At 43.5% G+C, this 17755-nt stretch overlaps 1 protein-coding gene across 2 annotated transcripts in view; it reads left to right on the top strand.

Annotated features, from left to right (window-relative positions):
- The window catches only part of LOC138969355 (kelch-like protein 5), a 110473-nt gene that overhangs the window by 46392 nt on the left and 46326 nt on the right, over positions 1-17755 (top strand). Inside the window, exon 1 of one of the 2 annotated variants that reach the window (XM_070342129.1) lies at positions 8971-10043. The exons of the other annotated variant lie outside the window; for it this stretch is intronic. Coding sequence (XP_070198230.1) covers positions 10018-10043 — 26 coding nt within the window. The 5' untranslated portion in view covers positions 8971-10017. Of the gene's footprint in view, positions 1-8970; positions 10044-17755 lie in introns of those variants that run through there. 2 annotated transcript variants of the gene reach the window in all.

Raw genomic sequence — 17755 nt, 5'->3', positions numbered from 1 at the left:
GAATTTCATTGCATTGCATTGCATTGCATTCAATAACAAGTCGCGTAAGGCGAAATTACTACATTTTGTCAAGCTGTTGAACTCACGGAATGAAACTGAACGCACTGTATTTTTTCACCAAGACAGCACAGCTTCGTCAATCCCCGCGTGAAGGAAATCGCTCACCTTCCACGTGCAAAACGTAGTGATATTGACACGCCAGATTAGCGCGGTAGCGTATTGTGCTAAGCAGGAAAGCGCGCTTTTCTGTATTCTTGTTAACTTTCTGAGGTTGTTTTGAATACAACCTATCATATCTATATGTTTTTGGAATCAGGAAATGATAAAGAATAAGATGAAATCATTTTTGGATCGATTTCTTAGATTTTAATCGTAAGACTAATTGATCTATTTTCGTTAATTGTGATCTCATTTTAAGAGTAAACATGACATATGTATATATGTTTAGATTCAGAATGTGATGAAGAATACGATGCAATCAATTTTAAATCTGTTTGCGAAAAATCGATTTTAATGACAACTTTAATGAGCAAACTCATTAATTAAGTGTTAAGCCTCCAAGTTGAAATGCAATACCAAAGTCCGGGCTTTGTCGAAGATTACTTGACCAAAATTTCAACCAATTTGGTTGAAAAATGAGAGCGTGACAGTTCCGCCCCAACTTTCACAAAAAGCCGGATATGACGTCATCAAAGACATGTATCAAAAAAATGAAAAAAACCGTCTGGGGGTACCATACTCAGGATCTCTCATGTCAAGTTTCATGAAGATCGGTCCAGTAGTTTTTTTTCTGAATCGCTCTACACACAGACACACACACATACACCACGACCCTCGTCTCGATTCCCCCCTCTACGTTAAAACATTTAGTCAAAACTTGACTAAATGTAAAAACGGAGAAAAGAAACGAGTCTTTAAACACAAGAGTAAGATAGCCATGTTATAACTGCTACACCAGCCCTATTTTTTTTAAATTGTTTATCACTAACTATAGGCTAGCCACATTCTTACCTTACTGATAATGATGCACTTACACCATGTTGTTCGACCGCCTTCCATAAACAACTGAGCGATGGATCACGTCACTCCCAAACAGACGTACACAAGCGGCTGGCGGCGTTGGCACTATCGACGAAATGTAAGGGGTTGGAACAAAATCAACAGAGTTCAAGACCCGTATTTGTCACGGGGAGAGGCAGGAGGTATAGATTTTGGCACCACTCGTAGACACAACAACTGTCGTCAGGCTTCCATTTCTGCTCGTGCGCATCGTTTTGTGAAAATTGATTGATTGCGTTTGGTGAAGTTTAGCTTTGGTGGTGAGGGGAAAAGAGTAAAGGAGTGGAGATGAGGCCGGGGGGGGGGGGGGGGGGGCGAGGGGTGGACGTTTGTGTGTGTATGTTTGTGTGTGTGTTTGTGTGTGTGTTGGTTTGTGTGTGTGTGTGTGTGTGTATGTGTGTGTGTGTGTGTACGTACGTACGTACGTGTGTGTGTGTGTGTGTGTGTGTGTGTACGTGTGTGTGTGTGTGTGGGTGCGTGCGTGTGTGTGCGCGCGCGCGCGTGTGTGTGTGCGTGTTCACATTTCTGGTGACCCAGCTGGTGTCTCAATCGACCGATCTAGTCCCAACTCATTAATCTTTCTAATACGTCAAGGACAAACAACACAGTGGTAATGTCGCAGAAAGTCTATCAACATTCGCATAAATCAAAGAGGAACTTGCAGCATGTGTTGACAATGCTCAACCATATTGATTTCATATTGCTCAAACCTGGCATGTTGATGTTGGCTGCACCAGCAGAACATTGCTTGATTGTGTGTTTGGAGCGAGTAAACAGCGCCAAAACAAGCTCGTTTGTCTTTTTGACTCTCGTGTCTTTACGGCACGCCGTCCGCGCCACAATGCAAAGCCGTGGTGGTTTTTATGGTAGGCGAATGAGGACAAAATCCGAGGAAAATACTTCTCGACGACATACTGGAAGAAAAAAAATCTCACGGAAGAAGAAAAAAAAATGAGCTCAGGAATGTATTCAGAAATACGGGCTGCTAGTAATTACAGCAAGAAAAAATAAACCATTACCGTGTCATAAGCTGCGGAACTCGCGGATTGTTTTGCTTTCCACCATCATCGTGCAGCGAATATCGGAGTTGGCAGTGTGAGGTATACTGGGCTGTTTACGTTGACAGAAAATGACGGGAACTGACGTAATGAGGGGGTTGGGGGTTGGGTGGTATGATGTTTTCCAGGTGCCCACGAGGCGTGCCTAACGAGCTTTTGTTTCGGAGGTAATCGTTTAGTCTCCCGTTCTTGTTTGGTGCTGATCGTCACTGCGTGCAGCTTCTTCTTCCTCGCTGTGTCTTTAGCGAAATGTTGTCGCTGGGAAAAACAGCTTCTGACTTTGTTTCGAAGAGTTACAGATAATTCTACCTAAGCGTTACAGTGTGTAATTTGTAGAAGTACCAGCATATTCTGAACTGAGTTACAGCGAAAATGTACTGAAAACTGAATTACAACGCAAAGTATGAATTCGGCCAGTTTGTCCTGTTTCAGTCTCGTGTTTACCCCTGAAAACGGAGAGCTACCTTAATGGCTCGGTAGAATCACTTCCACGCGTAAAAGGCCCAGTGGGAAGAAATCCGAGTGCTCATGAGAGTTCTAAACCCACAAACGCAGAAGAAGAAGAATAAGAAGAAGAAGAAGAAGAAGAAGAAGAAGAAGAAGAAGAAGAAGAAGAAGAAGAAGAAGAAGAAGAAGAAGAAGAAGAAGCTTTGTGCCGTTTAGGGGCCAACTGACTTAATTTTTCCTGATTGCGGACCTGCTGATCCCGTTGATACTAAAAGAAGTGTGGTGTCTTTGTGTCTCATGCCCCAACCTGGGAATCATGCCAAGTTTGTGTGGGTCTAGTAGACTTGGGTTTCTTATCATTACAAACTGACTGAATTGCTTTTGGGGGCAAGAACTCCCAAACAAACATGTTGAGGATGTCTGTTGAAACTGCTCAGCCGTGTTGAGTGTCTTCAACGCTTGCGGGAAACCGTTCGCACAACAAAGCTTGTTTGTTTTCAAACCATCGCAAAAAAGTCTTCGTGAAAGCGTTCTTAGGGCTTGCTCATTTAGAGGTGGTTCATTTTTATGGAGTCATTCTAACGCAATCACGCGTGCTTTCTCCAGGCATATTTCGGGTGGAATTTGTTGCTGTTTCTGTCAAACCTGGAAGCTGTTGCCGACTGATGAGTCGGGCAATGATTTGTGTCGAACGTTAAAGCGCCAGATGTTAAGGTTTTAGCAGGTCGTTAAGGAGAGAATTTTAGGCACACGTTAAAAACTGCCTGCTGGCATAAACAACGGAGTGAGAGTGTGTGTGACAGTGTGTGGAACGGTTGTCGGTTAGAACGGCGTCGGGTGTCGTCTGAGTAAGTTGTGTCGTATTTATTGTGATCCTTGTGTTGCTCTTGTCAGTTCGGTTGTGAGCAGAGGGTTTCGAAGTGATACTGGGTTGATGTTCATGGCGTCCACGGTGTTAGTGGTGTCATTAGTTTTGGTGACTGTTAGTATAGTGTAATGGTTTCTGGTTGCAGAGTTTAAGTCCGTTGAAGTTAGCTGTGGCATTATAGTTTAGGTGACAACAGTGTGAGTTTCTTGTTGCAGAATTAAATTCAGGAGATGTTGGGGGAGTCATTAGTTTTGGTGGAAGTTAAATAACAATTGAAGTAATGTCTCAGCGGAAGTAAAATCACGCTTACCAGAATGACGATTTTTTTAGTTTCAGTAACAATGACGAAACGGTGCCTCATTGCAAAAAAAAAAAAGAGTAAATTTTAAGGGGCTTATTGTCCGTCAGGTCTTAATTGCCTATATTGGACATGAATTGGTTCATACGATTCGAGTTTTTACGCCCTCACGGCTTTTGATGTATGCGTGTTTAGGTGGTATCAGCCATCTGCACTTATGGTAGAATGACCAAGATCTTTAACGTGCCATTGTGGTGACACGGGGGTGGGAGATGGATACCGTCTCTGGGTCTGCACATAAAGTTGACCCGTGTCCGTCCCGGCCCGGATTCGAACCAGCGACCTTTCGATCACAAGTCCAGTGCTCTACCAGCTGAGCTACCCGGGCCTCATTGCCAGCTAAATGAAACATTTTAAGAGGCAATTTTAGGTAAAGCTTACATGTATTAAGTCACTGCAAAATAAGCAACAATTTTTGAACGATTATCTGAGCAAGAATCAAATCTTCCCAGTACCATGCAGTGCCGCAGATGGTATGGTTGGTTGTCCGTTCAAGTCACGTGACGACACGTGATAGCAGCGTCAGATATGTCGTGATAATAATCAGGAGTGTGATAACCATTGTCGGTTTCACAAAAAGAAACAAGTGTTGATTATTTGTGAAGTACGGCCTTAAATTTTCAGTGTGACGTCTTGTGTAAATTGCATGAATTGTTAGTTACAACAAAAGACGTAAGAGCTCATTCGATCATGATCGTGTTTGCCGTTGTCAGTTTCACCGAAGACGCGAGCATTCATCAGTGTTGCTAAACAGCTTCAGTTCTAGGGTATCGTAACGGTATGACATATGATGGCAAATGAGTTTCTTTAAGTTTTCACCGAAAATGAGACGTAACAGCATCTGAGTGCCACCTCGAGTCAGTTTGATTGCTGGTGGTATATCAGTGTAGTCAAATTATGTCGTCGACATGATGTAGTTTTCATTCTGAGTGACGGGTAGTATTATCGCAGTTGCCAGTTCTCGTAGGTATCTGCGCCGCTGGTGTCAAGGAAGAGTCTGCTGCTGTCTCGTTTCATTTGTCAGCGCTGGCAGTATTGTTTATTGATAGAGATAGATGTTGAAGTCCATTCTTTTTGTATAGTAGTGCTGCTGCTTGCATCGGCATGGTTTTGCAGTGTAATTATTATGTTTACGGTAAAGTGGTATTGTTCTTCCATTTGCTTCAGGTACAAACGTTCCTGTGTCGTCTATTTTATGCTGAGGTTTTGCGGCTTGTAATTTAGTGACTGTGCCGCGGGTTTATGTCGTGATGCTAATTGGGATTTGGTGGCTGTGTTCCAAATACTGCATCGGGAGAGTTTGCAGTGTTGTGCAAGGCTTTCATGCTCAACTGTTAAACGTTATTATTTGGTAGACCTGCATATTGTGATGCAGTCGAGTTGACGAGGTTATGTGCACACAATGGAATTACCATGCATTACTGTACATAGCGGGGAACTTTACTTTGCACGATTTTCCGAAGCCTAAAGTTCATACGAAATGTTGCTGCTTATAATTTGAAAGGATAGAGCATTATCACTACATGCTGCTAATTGCATATTAATCAGTGTGGTATTATGTTACGTTTACTCCATCACAAACATTGCAGAATAATAGTTGTGATACAAGACTGTTCCAGTCAATGTTGTGATACAAGACTGTTCCAGTCAATGTTGTGATACAAGACTGTTCCAGTCAATGTTGTGATACAAGACTGTTCCAGTCAATGTTGTGATACAAGACTGTTCCAGTCAATGTTGCGCCGAGTGAGCTTCAACGACATTTCGCGTGTGCTGAAGTTCGTTTTTGGAGGTTGAGGTCTATGTGTTTTGCATTCGATCAGACTGACGTCATCATCTTCTCTGTTTTTCTGTGTCTTCTTCGCTGATGACGTTCGCGTTAAAAGAGAGTGTACTATTTCGTTTAGTGATGTAACGCGGTTTGTGGTGGTCAATGGTTGGACTGTGCTTCAATAAATACTGATGTCTTGCGTTCCACGATGAAAATGCTGAGGTAGGCCATTAATTTTTCTTTCAAATGGATTTTGTTATGTTAATGATATATATCGTAATCAATGTCTGATTGCATGAGTTTATGTTGTGTTTAAAGGATGTTGTAATACAGAGGGATTTGGTTGTCATAAGTGTTAAATCAGACGGACCCACGGACCGACAGACATCCCTGGAGTATAGGTTTTCTTTGTACTTGTGATTCAGCCATTTAACTGCTCGCCGCTGTGTTTTGCTTGACAAAAATTTCTGGATGGAGATGGTGTGCACGTGCGTGTGTATGTGCATGTGGGTGAAAGAGAGAGGGAGGGGCGTATTGGTGGGGGGAAAAACCCAGAAGGTATGTGAAATTACCTACCATACCACGGAAAGGAAAGGGAGAAAATAGTGGAATAAGATATGTTGTCAATGAACGGGTGCACTGAGAAGCGCGAGAAAAGAAAAAAAAGTCCTTGCTGTCTTCAAGTGTATCTCTCGTTTCCTGACCCCCCCCCCCCTCCCCTTCCCCTTCCCCCATTCACCAACACCAGCACCACCACCCTCCCCTCCCAGCCCTGCCAGTGTATGAATGCTGGCGTTGAAATGGGTTGGAACATTCCAACGGAAGCGCAGCGGCAGGGGAGACTTGTCTTCATTGATGCAGAGGAAATTACTTCCCTTCTCGAGTTTCAAGGTAACGGCGAGTTGTGAATCGGTCCTGGGGGGAGATCACTCAAAAGTTCCACAGAGACCATGAACATCTGGAAACCATTTTCTTGAAAGCCTCCTTGTCTCCGTTTTCAAAGTTAGTGTTGGTCACCGTTGACCTTAGCGTGACCCTAGAGGTAGCGCTACAACGTCCATTGTTCTCTCTGTCTCTCTGTCTCTGTCTCTCTCTCTCTGTCTCTCTCTCTGTCTGTCTCTCTCTCTCTCTCTCTCTCTCTCTCTCTCTCTCTCTCTCTCTCTCTCTCTCTCTCTCTCTCTCCGTCTGCCTGTTTGTTTGCCTGCTCCCTCCCCCCCGCTTCTCTCTCTCTCTGTCTGCCTCTAGGTCTGTTTGTCTGTCTGTCTGTCTGTCTGTCTCTCTCTCTCTCTCTCCCTCTCTCGCTCTCTCTCTCTTCTCCTCCTCCTCTTCCTTCTCCTCCTCTTCCTCCTCCTCCTCTTCCTCCTTCTCCTCTTCCTCCTTCTCTATTCCGGTAATTGCATATTCATTCTTTATCCAAGTCCCAGACAGTAATTAATCGTACTCGCCGGGGGTAACAGATGCAGCAGAAATAAAGGCAGGGAACACTCAGCGTGCAGGATAATACGCTGTGCAGCAGCCCAGTAAACAAGTTGCCTGCTCATAATGGGGATAACCGGCACGGTTGGCCTAGTGGTAAAGAGTCCGCCCCGTGATCGGGAGGTCGTGGGTTCGAACCCCGGCCGGGTCATACCTAAGACTTTAAAATTGGCAATCTAGTGGCTGCTCCGCCTGGCGTCTGGCATTATGGGGTTAGTGCTAGGACTGGTTGGTCCGGTGTCAGAATAATGTGACTGGGTGAGACACGAAGCCTGTGCTGCGACTTCTGTCTTGTGTGTGGCGCACGTTATATGTCAAAGCAGCACCGCCCTGATATGGCCCTTCGTGGTCGGCTGGGCGTTAAGCAAACAAACAAACAAACAAACAAATAATGGGGATAAAAATGAGAGGAATCATTGGCTTGATGGAGCTGTCGGTCTTTTGCAATGATGAGTTTTTTTCTGTGGAGATGTGAATAAATGGGATTGTTAGCATGAGAGAGTTGGAGAGGATCGGTTCTGATTGAGTGTTCGTCCAGTCCGGTTGCATTGCTTAGACTCAAGCGGTGACATTAGGTTACACTCTGCTGTAATTATCAAAATTGGTCAGTGTTACAATCAGACAGGCACTGACGCACACGCACGCGCACACACATACACACACACACACACACACACACACACACACACACGTCCGGTTCTCTCTCACTTTTTTAAAAACATGTAATGTAAAAGGGCAGAGAGAGAGAGAGAGAGAGAGAGAGAGAGAGAGAGAGAGAGAGAGAGACAGACAGACAGACAGACAGACAGACAGACAGACAGACAGACAGAGAGAGAGACAGAGAGAGAGAGAGACAGAGAGAGACAGACAGAGAGAGAGAGAGACAGAGAGAGAGAGAGAGACTGGACGGGTCTAACACACTAACATTCTTGCTAGTTTTTTTTTACCAAATTCAACCTTTTTCAAACTAGAACTGACGCGTTCGGGCCTTGCTACACGAAGACTCTTTGTAGCTGATTTAAACTCTCTTTTTGCGAGTATGTGTAAACCCGTCTGTACTCTGTAACGTCACAATTATGGAGTCTGACCTCATTACTTTCTCACTTCCCGTGTGGGTGTTGGCTCTTCTCACTTAGCTACTATACGTGATGATACTGTAGTGTTGGTAATTAGTCACAGAGATGGTGTGAGGAGACATGGACAGTACTGTTTGACGCAGACAGAATGATCGTCTGACAAACATATCCAGAGAGAGAGAAAGAGAGAGAGAGAGAGAGATGTTAAGAAACATTCACATAGATAAATGGTAAATAAAGTAATGTAAATTTACCTCTGTCGCTTCTCTGTAAAAGGAGGGACACACACACACACACACACGCACACGCACAAACACACACATACACACACACACAAACAAACACACACACACACACACACACACACACACACAAACAAACAAACAAACACACACACACACACACGGCGCGCACATGCACTACGACGGTCTATGACTTCAAGAGAGAGTGAATGGACAGCTGCGAAAAGGTTTCCTGGCGGAGGCTTCCCGTTAATACTTAATAACTGGCTTTTCGCTAGGTCTTTTAGTCCAACTCTGCCCTTTTGTAAAAATGTGGACTGTTTCTGGTAAGGTATAACTAATAGTCGCTTTGGAAAAAAGAAGCCGAAAAGGAAACTCTTTCGCACATTTTTTTCAAGCACGCGAAGTCGGTTTGTTTTGACCCTCGCAACACATGGTAGTGTGTCCATTCATAGGGTCTTAGGCCACGCCCCCCTCTGTCTTGATTGGTCCGTCGTGTCCTTAGTGGGTCACGCGGTGACAGCTGAGAAGTGCACAGCGTGCGTGTGTGTAGCTCTGTTATGTGTTGGGCCGGGGGAGGAGAGGAGAGAGAGAGAGAGAGAGAGAGAGAGAAATAGAGGGAGAGAAGGCCGAATATTTGTGTGGCATTGACACAAAGAGCCTGTGGCAGGGCCAAGCGAGCAACACTTGACGCGTTCACTTTCACTGCAGTGGGGGTGACGCCGCTTGCTGAGGGAAAAATACCCCTCCAACAAACTTTTATGACAAGCAAATGATACGCTGTTGTGGTGCAGTTTCATTCTTCGCTGTGCGGAGACAAAAATTTCAAACCGAGGGAGCTTGAAGTTTGGAGGCCTTGAAAAGTATTGATCGTGGGTGTGTGTGTCTCTCTCCCATTGTCAGTCGCGCTGACAAGAGAGACAGCGGGAAGTTTCCCTCCCCCCTCCAGAAAGCGTCGCAGCGAACTTGTTGAAACGACACCACCGCGTGTCAGCTGTGTTTAGCGGTTACAGTCCGTAGTGTGCTGTGTTGTGGTTTCGGGGGGAAGAAAAGATTGTTTCATCGATGCGTGACGGTCGTAACAGCTGGAGGATACAGTAGTGGACGGATTGAGTCGTTTGTGTGGTAGTGCAAATACAGCTGAAGAAAGGAGAGAAAGTCAGAGAGAGCGACTAAAATAATGACCGAGGAGTGATCGGCTAAATGTATGACTTCGAGAGAGAAATTGATTGAAGTTAGTCACAGCTTTTGGTGTTAGTACTTGTTCGTAGTGTTGGTCTGTGCACATAGCTGATTGACGAAGCTTGATGGTGTCTGAGACGGAGAGACAATGAGACTGCACAGACTGAAAGTACAGCCGAAGAGAGGAGAGCTCGAGAGAGCGACTACAATAATGACCAAGGATTGAACGGCTAATTGACAGACTGGGGAATCGACTGAAGTTTGTCACAGTTTTTGGTGACAGTTTTTCGTGGTATTGGCCTGTGCACAGTCAAATTTAGCTTTATTGTGTCTGATACAGAGCGAGCGAGGTGGCAAAGACAAGAGCTTGTGTAAAAGTAAAAGAGAAGTGACTGAAAGGCAGGGGTGTGTAAAGGATACGCTGGCAAGGTTCTGTGTCTTTGACGTGTTGGATTTTACTTGTTGGCCGCCGGTGGAGACATGAATCGGGATAAACTCATTCAAAGGTAACGAACATGTTTTGTTTATTTGAAGTTTTTATTGGGTTTGTTTATTGTATTTCTGTGTGTAAATTCTCGAGGTACTTGTAATTCTTACATTAAATGTTATACATACAAAATTAAGGCTTATAATGACTTGAACGAGAAATTGCTTGACGTTAATCACATTTTTCGACGGCAGTTGTGTGTGTTCTATCTCTCTTTCATTCTCTCTCTCTCTCTCTCTCTCTCTCTCTCTCTCTCTCTTTCTAGTCTCTCTCTCTCTCTCTCTCTCTCTCTCTCTCTCTCTCTCTCTCTCTCTCTCTCTCTCTCTCTCTCTCTTTCTAGTCTCTCTCTCTCTTTCTCTCTCTCTCTCTCTCTCTCTTTCATACACACACACACATACACACATACACGCACACACACAAACCCTACACACCCTATGCACGCCGACATTTACTCTCTCCCTCTCTCCCCCCGCGGGTTAGGGGGAAGAATTTACCCGATGCTCCCCAGCATGTCGTAAGAGGCGACTAACGGATTCTGTTTCTCCTTTTACCCTTGTTAAGTGTTTCTTGTATAGAATATAGTCAATGTTTGTAAAGATTTTAGTCAAGCAGTATGTAAGAAATGTTAAGTCCTTTGTACTGGAAACTTGCATTCTCCCAGTAAGGTGATATATTGTACTACGTTGCAAGCCCCTGGAGCAAATTTTTGATTAGTGCTTTTGTGAACAAGAAACAATTGACAAGTGGCTCTATCCCATCTCCCCCCTTTCCCCGTCGCGATATAACCTTCGTGGTTGAAAACGACGTTAAACACCAAATAAAGAAAATCTCTCTCTCTCTCTCTCTCTCTCTCTCTCTCTCTCTCTCTCTCTCTCACACACAGCAGGGCCGGACTAGGCGAAGAGGAGGGGGGGTTGCCAGTGGGGGTCAGGGGGCGAAGCCCCCTGAAGCTGATGGGTAGGTCATATTCTGAGATAGCAAAATGGTCGCTCCTTGCATGAAACGGCATAAAATAAACAATAATAAAAAATGTTTTAAATAAGTGAGGTACATGTTTAGGCTGGGGGGGGGGTGCGCAACCCCCATACCCCCCCCCCCCCCCCCGGTAGTCCGGCCCTGCACAGTACACACACTTTTACGAAGGTGTTTCGTTTTGATTTTGTTCTCTCCAAAATTAATCATCAATATTTGGCTACTTCCCCTTTCCGTATGTCATAATTATGTGTGCTTGTTTAGTTAGTTCGTGGCTCGGCTTTAGCTCTCTGGTCGTTGTCTACTGTCTGGTATACGCGTAGGGAAATACCTGTCCACTGAGTATGCACCAGTTGTTGAAGCGATAATTGTAATCACATCATCAGCATACTCTGCTTACTACACAAACGTTTGACAACATTAGTTGAGTTAGATCTTTACCGTTTACATCAGGGTTTTTTCTTAGTGTTTTTTTTTTTAATTCATCAGCGCCATTCTAAGGTAATTAGAGAGTCGCGAGAATAAATTACAGCATGAGACTGATTTGCATTCATTAGGCCCAAAAAAAAAATAGGTGTGGTTACGGTAACATAGCCAAAAAAAATAGGGTAGGTAGGTAGGCAATCACTTTTTTTTTTTTTTAACTTTTTTTTCTAATGTGTACACATTAAACCTACCGTACTTTCCGGGTGACAAGGCGCTTTGTTATCTAAGACGCACCCCCTTCTTTTAAAAAAAAAATTGTAATCCAGTCACCCATTGGACGCAGGGGGCCAATAGGGCGCACCAAAATGACCCAGTTTTTGCCATGAGAGGTGGTTCCCCTGTCATATCTGAGAGAGGAAACACTTCCTGCATCGGGGTCAGTGACCAAAGGCATTGTGATAGCTGGGTGGCCTTGTTAAAAGACACGACCTTCTTCCCAGGGGTCAATGACCCAGTTTTTGCCATGAGAGGTGGTTCCCCTGTCATATCTGAGAGAGGAAACACTTCCTGCATCGGGGTCAGTGACCGGTAAGTGACCGAGTTTAACAGAGTGGAAATCTGTGTGTGCGGCCAGATCAAAGGCAGGGCAGTACCTAGTAGTTGAAACATGCATTATCACAAGTTGTTTGACTGGTACTCAAGCGGTCTCTTTGATTTTTTCGTATTTCATACACGGATTAGACGCTTCAGGGGTCGAACTCGAGGAAAAAAGTCGCGCCTTATGACCCGGAAAGTACGGTACTTGACAGGGAAATAAGTGTGCGATACGGGCGCTTTCGCTTTCATTGCGTTTTTTGCACTCTTTTTTTTTGTTTTTGTTTTTTTGTTGACAAATGTAATAAAAAGTTATAGGATCGGCCCCTAAAAATAGGGTAGGTCGGGTTACCGTAACCACACCTATTTTTTTTTTAGGCCTTAATTCATTGGGATCTAAAAATGCACGACATGAATCACGAAACTCGAAGCACTGATGCAAATGAAAGATGTGATATTAGAAAGAAATACATCATAATCAATGTGCTAACACAATGAAATCATTCAGACTGCAAATTAGAATTGTGCGTGCTTTGACGAAACTGCACTGAGTTATGAATCTTTTGCGATACATAGCTTTGTGCTTAATTTTTGCAAAAGCAGTCTTGTCAACACTAGAAAATGTCAAACTTTTTAGACATTGACAGTAGCTTGATTTTTCTTCGCTTATATCTTGACAGCTTTCAGTGAACACGTGTGGCAGCAGCTGAAAATGTATTGAGTTTACAATCTTTGAGCTACTATGAAGGGATGATTTTTTCGCCTCAGAATATTATGAACTGCTGGATGACTCGATTAGGCTGGTTAAAAAAGAGCTTTGCATTTTTTAATTTTTAAATAGTGAACATACAAGACAGTGTATCAGCAGCTACTAGTGTAATATTGACTTTGTCAGTAAACAGGTAAGGCGGTTTTGTTAACACATTGTGACTCAGATTTGGCAGCGTTGAGTCGTTGACAGAATTATGTTGCGGGGTAATACATCAGTGTCAGTGTTTTACATGTGCCACGACAGCTGAAAATGTACTGAATTTTGTAGTCAACACAATGGTACGAGGAAACAGTTTTTGAGCGTCACCAACAGTAGTGACACACCACCACCACCTCCTTCGCCCCCTTGCAAAATGTGACAGTAGCACAGAGCAAATAGTGAATCAGAGAAAGCTGCACGTGCACGGGCTAGAGTCGAGAGTCCAAGCTGCCTGCCGTCTGACATTTGCACACTGCCTTATTTCTCACACCTCTCTGTATAACTTACCACTCACTGAATCATCCTGGTGTACCTTTTCGAGCAGATAAGGAGGTGGGAAAGTTGACATCGAAAAATAATGAATTTTTACTCAGTTGATGGAGTCTCTCTTTGTCTCTCTCACTCTGTCTCTCTCTCTCTCGCTCTCGCTCTCGCTCTCGCTCTCTCTATCTGGTGCTGCACTTCACCCATTGTAAAGTGTTTTTCCCTTCTTCCCTTGTATTTCCCCCTATACACATCAGAAAATAAGGGCAACAAGATGCTCGTTGTTCTGCCAAACTGAAGAGCTGTGAGTATCAGTTACAAGTTGTGCCATCAATCAGTTTGCGAGCAGGGCAGACAGTGATGTGGCTTGACACAGAAGGGGTGAAAGCGTTCCCACGCCACTTCCCTGTGACCTATGTAACCAGATAGTTCTATGCCAGCCTCTGTTGGCGACGGAGGATAAAGCGTCTTGCTTCCCCCCCCCCCCCCCCCCCGTAATTAAACGTCATTAAAATGTTGCTGAGATAAGCGGAAGACAAATGGGGCCTCTGTCTCCTCCTTGCGTGGCGACTGGAAAATGCAGTTGTAAATTCGTTTTTCCGCACTGGAAATGCAGTTGTAAATTCGTGTTTCCGGTGCCGGAGATTGTGGAGTGAGATTTGACATACATGTAGAGAAGGATTTACTCTCTCACGGAGAATTAAACCGGGACCAGCTTTTAAAGAAGAAATTACGAGCTGTAAGGAGGAAGCATTGAGGTGGGCCGTTTAATGTTTGATGTTATGGACTCGAAAGGGTTGGATAAGTAGGCGGTACTCCATCATTGAAACGACGAGAAGGAGATGATAAAGAAGCATCCATGCACATGTATATTCGAGACTACGCTCTTTGCGTAGCCTTGAATAATCTTTGATTCATTAAAGATTTTTTTCCAATCTATTTTTGAATTATAACTGTATGTGTGTGTGTGTGTGTACAATAGTTTATACATAAACGCAATTACCTGTCTGTTCGCTATTTCGTTTTGATTTATCTCTGGCTGTAATTCTGCTCGCCATAGGCAGTATACTTGCCGTTGTTTTCTTACGAAAGACATGAATACAATCATGTTAATTTCACGAATGTGCAAAAACGAATAAAACGACCAAGCTGAACTCGCGAAACAGGTCACTAAAGGTCAGCTAGATCCTGGATACTGGGTGTCTTTTAATGGCTTTATAAGGAGTAAGGACCAGATAACAAGCCTGTTTATTACACCTCGAGGTGTTTTCACTGAGAGAAAGAAAAGGAGAAAAGAGTGCTTGATGGTGACACTCGATGACACTTTGAGGTGACAAGACACTTCTGAGTCTGTCGTTAAAGTTGACACTGACAGGCAACACAGGCTTGCAGAAGTCTCCAGCTTTTAGGGGATATAGTTTTTGTGTTAAAGACCGGGGGGAAACACTCAGATAAACTTTAGCAGCTGCATTGGTAATGGTATTAAGATGATACTTGATAGAGTGGAAGATAATGTTGAAGAAGTTGGCGTTTTATTGTTTTCTTATCTCACATGGTTATGTGGTTGAGCTGAGGAGAGAGAGAGAGAGAGAGAGAGAGAGAGAGAGAGAGAGAGAGAGAGAGAGAGAGAGAGAGAGAGAGAGAGAGAGAGAGAGAGAGAGAGAGAGAGAGAGAGAGAGAGAGAGAGAGAGAGAGAGAGAGAGAGAGAGAGCAAGAGCACTTACGTAGATCTATGCATGGACATAGAGAGAAGCACGTACTGTAATGTCTCTGGTAGATGTATAATCACATGCATGGTATTACATGTTATTGTTAGCCTTACAGACAGCATTACATGTTATTGTTAGCCTTACAGGCAGCATTACATGTTATTGTTAGCCTTACAGGCAGCATTACATGTTATTGTTAGCCTTACAGGCAGCATTACATGTTATTGTTAGCCTTACAGGCAGTATTACATGTTATTGTTAGCCTTACAGACAGCATTACATGTTATTGTTAGCCTTACAGGCATCATTACATGTTATTGTTAGCCTTACAGACAGCATTACATGTTATTGTTAGCCTTACAGGCAGCATTACATGTTATTGTTAGCCTTACAGGCAGTATTACATGTTATCGTTAGCCTTACAGACAGCATTACATGTTATTGTTAGCCTTACAGACAGCATTACATGTTATCGTTAGCCTTACAGACAGCATTACATGTTATTGTTAGCCTTACAGGCAGCATTACATGTTATTGTTAGCCTTACAGACAGCATTACATGTTATTGTTAGCCTTACAGACAGCATTACATGTTATTGTTAGCCTTACAGGCAGCATTACATGTTATTGTTAGCCTTACAGACAGCATTACATGTTATTGTTAGCCTTACAGGCAGCATTACATGTTATTGTTAGCCTTACAGGCATCATTACATGTTATTGTTACAGGCATCATTACATGTTATTGTTAGCCTTACAGGCAGCATTACATGTTATTGTTAGCCTTACAGACAGCATTACATGTTATCGTTAGCCTTACAGGCAGCATTACATGTTATTGTTAGCCTTACAGACAGCATTACATGTTATTGTTAGCCTTACAGGCAGCATTACATGTTATTGTTAGCCTTACAGGCATCATTACATGTTATTGTTACAGGCATCATTACATGTTATTGTTAGCCTTACAGGCAGCATTACATGTTATTGTTAGCCTTACAGACAGCATTACATGTTATCGTTAGCCTTACAGGCAGCATTACATGTTATTGTTAGCCTTACAGGCAGCATTACATGTTATCGTTAGCCTTACAGGCAGCATTACATGTTATTGTTAGCCTTACAGGCAGCATTACATGTTATCGTTAGCCTTACAGGCAGCATTACATGTTATTGTTAGCCTTACAGACAGCATTACATGTTATCGTTAGCCTTACAGGCAGCATTACATGTTATTGTTAGCCTTACAGGCAGCATTACATGTTATTGTTAGCCTTACAGGCAGCATTACATGTTATTGTTAGCCTTACAGGCAGCATTACATGTTATTGTTAGCCTTACAGGCAGCATTACATGTTATTGTTAGCCTTCCAGGCAGCATTACATGTTATTGTTAGCCTTACAGGCAGCATTACATGTTATTGTTAGCCTTACAGGCAGCATTACATGTTATTGTTAGCCTTACAGGCAGCATTACATGTTATTGCTAGCCTTACAGGCAGCATTACATGTTATTGATAGCCTTACAGGCAGCATTACATGTTATTGTTAGCCTTACAGCCAGCATTACATGTTATTGTTAGCCTTACAGGCAGCATTACATGTTATTGTTAGCCTTACAGGCAGCATCACATGCACAGACCTCTAATTGGGTGTGCACGTTAAAGATCCCACGATTGACAAAAGGGTCTTTCCTGGCAAAATTGCCTAGGCACAGTTAATAATTGTCTACCTATACCCGTGTGACTTGGAATAAGGCCGTGAAAGGTAAATATGCGCCGACATGGCTGCAATCTACTGGCCGTATAAATACTATAAAATTTCATCTCACACGGCATCACTGCAGAGCGCCTAGAACTGTACCCACGGAATATGCGCGATATAAGCCTCATTGATTGACTGATTGATTAATTTAACGAGAACTTTAGGATGCCGGATACCCCCCCCCCCCCCCCCCCCCTTCAACTGATTGTAAACTAAAAACTGATGATAGGTCTGCGGAATGTTAAGAACTTGAGTGAGCCGAAGCAGGTGAAGAAAGTTCATTTGATTTTCACTCATTCGCTGACACCTTTGCCTAGCTGTCATTTTAAGCCAAGACCTATTGTCAGTGTGTGTACACATGCTCCATTAATCTGTGTCAGTTCTTTGGACATGTAAACACTGGGGGGACAGGTGTGCTGTAAGTGGCTAAACAGATATAATACAAACCAACTTGTCGTCCATAGTCCCTGTATCTGTGTTTGTGTTCACACAGCTGGGATATTATGACTGAGGCGATTTAAGCTTTGTGTAGGGTTTGCACTCGGCATATAGACTGGATACAATGACTGAGGCGATTTAAGCTTTGTGTAGGGTTTGCACTCGGCATATAGACTGGATACAATGACTGAGGCGATTTAAGCTTTGTGTAGGGTTTGCACTCGGCATATAGACTGGATAATAACCTGCCACTTTTTCTGATTTCTTTCCTCATAATCGTGAGCTTTTCGGTACAGGATTATAAAGATGTTATTGTATTATTGTTTCTTAGAACAGTGCATTAGAGTCAAAGGCGAAACTATTATTGATGCTCAATCTATCGCAGTCTCCATCTTTTCAACGCGCGCGCGCTTACACACACACACACAAACACACACACATACACACACACAATAAAACTCCCGGTTTCTTCTGCCGTTCTTCGTCCCCGAATGGCCTTGTACAAACTGTAGAACTAGTGATCGGTGTAATGTCCCTGACCCTTGTATTTCGGGTGAGGGGTCTGTTGAAGGGACAATTGTTCTTACTCCGTGG

Source organism: Littorina saxatilis, linkage group LG6 (assembly GCF_037325665.1).
Source record: "Littorina saxatilis isolate snail1 linkage group LG6, US_GU_Lsax_2.0, whole genome shotgun sequence".
Classification (NCBI taxonomy): Eukaryota; Metazoa; Mollusca; class Gastropoda; order Littorinimorpha; family Littorinidae; genus Littorina; species Littorina saxatilis.
This window is presented reverse-complemented; position numbering and strand designations above follow the sequence as displayed.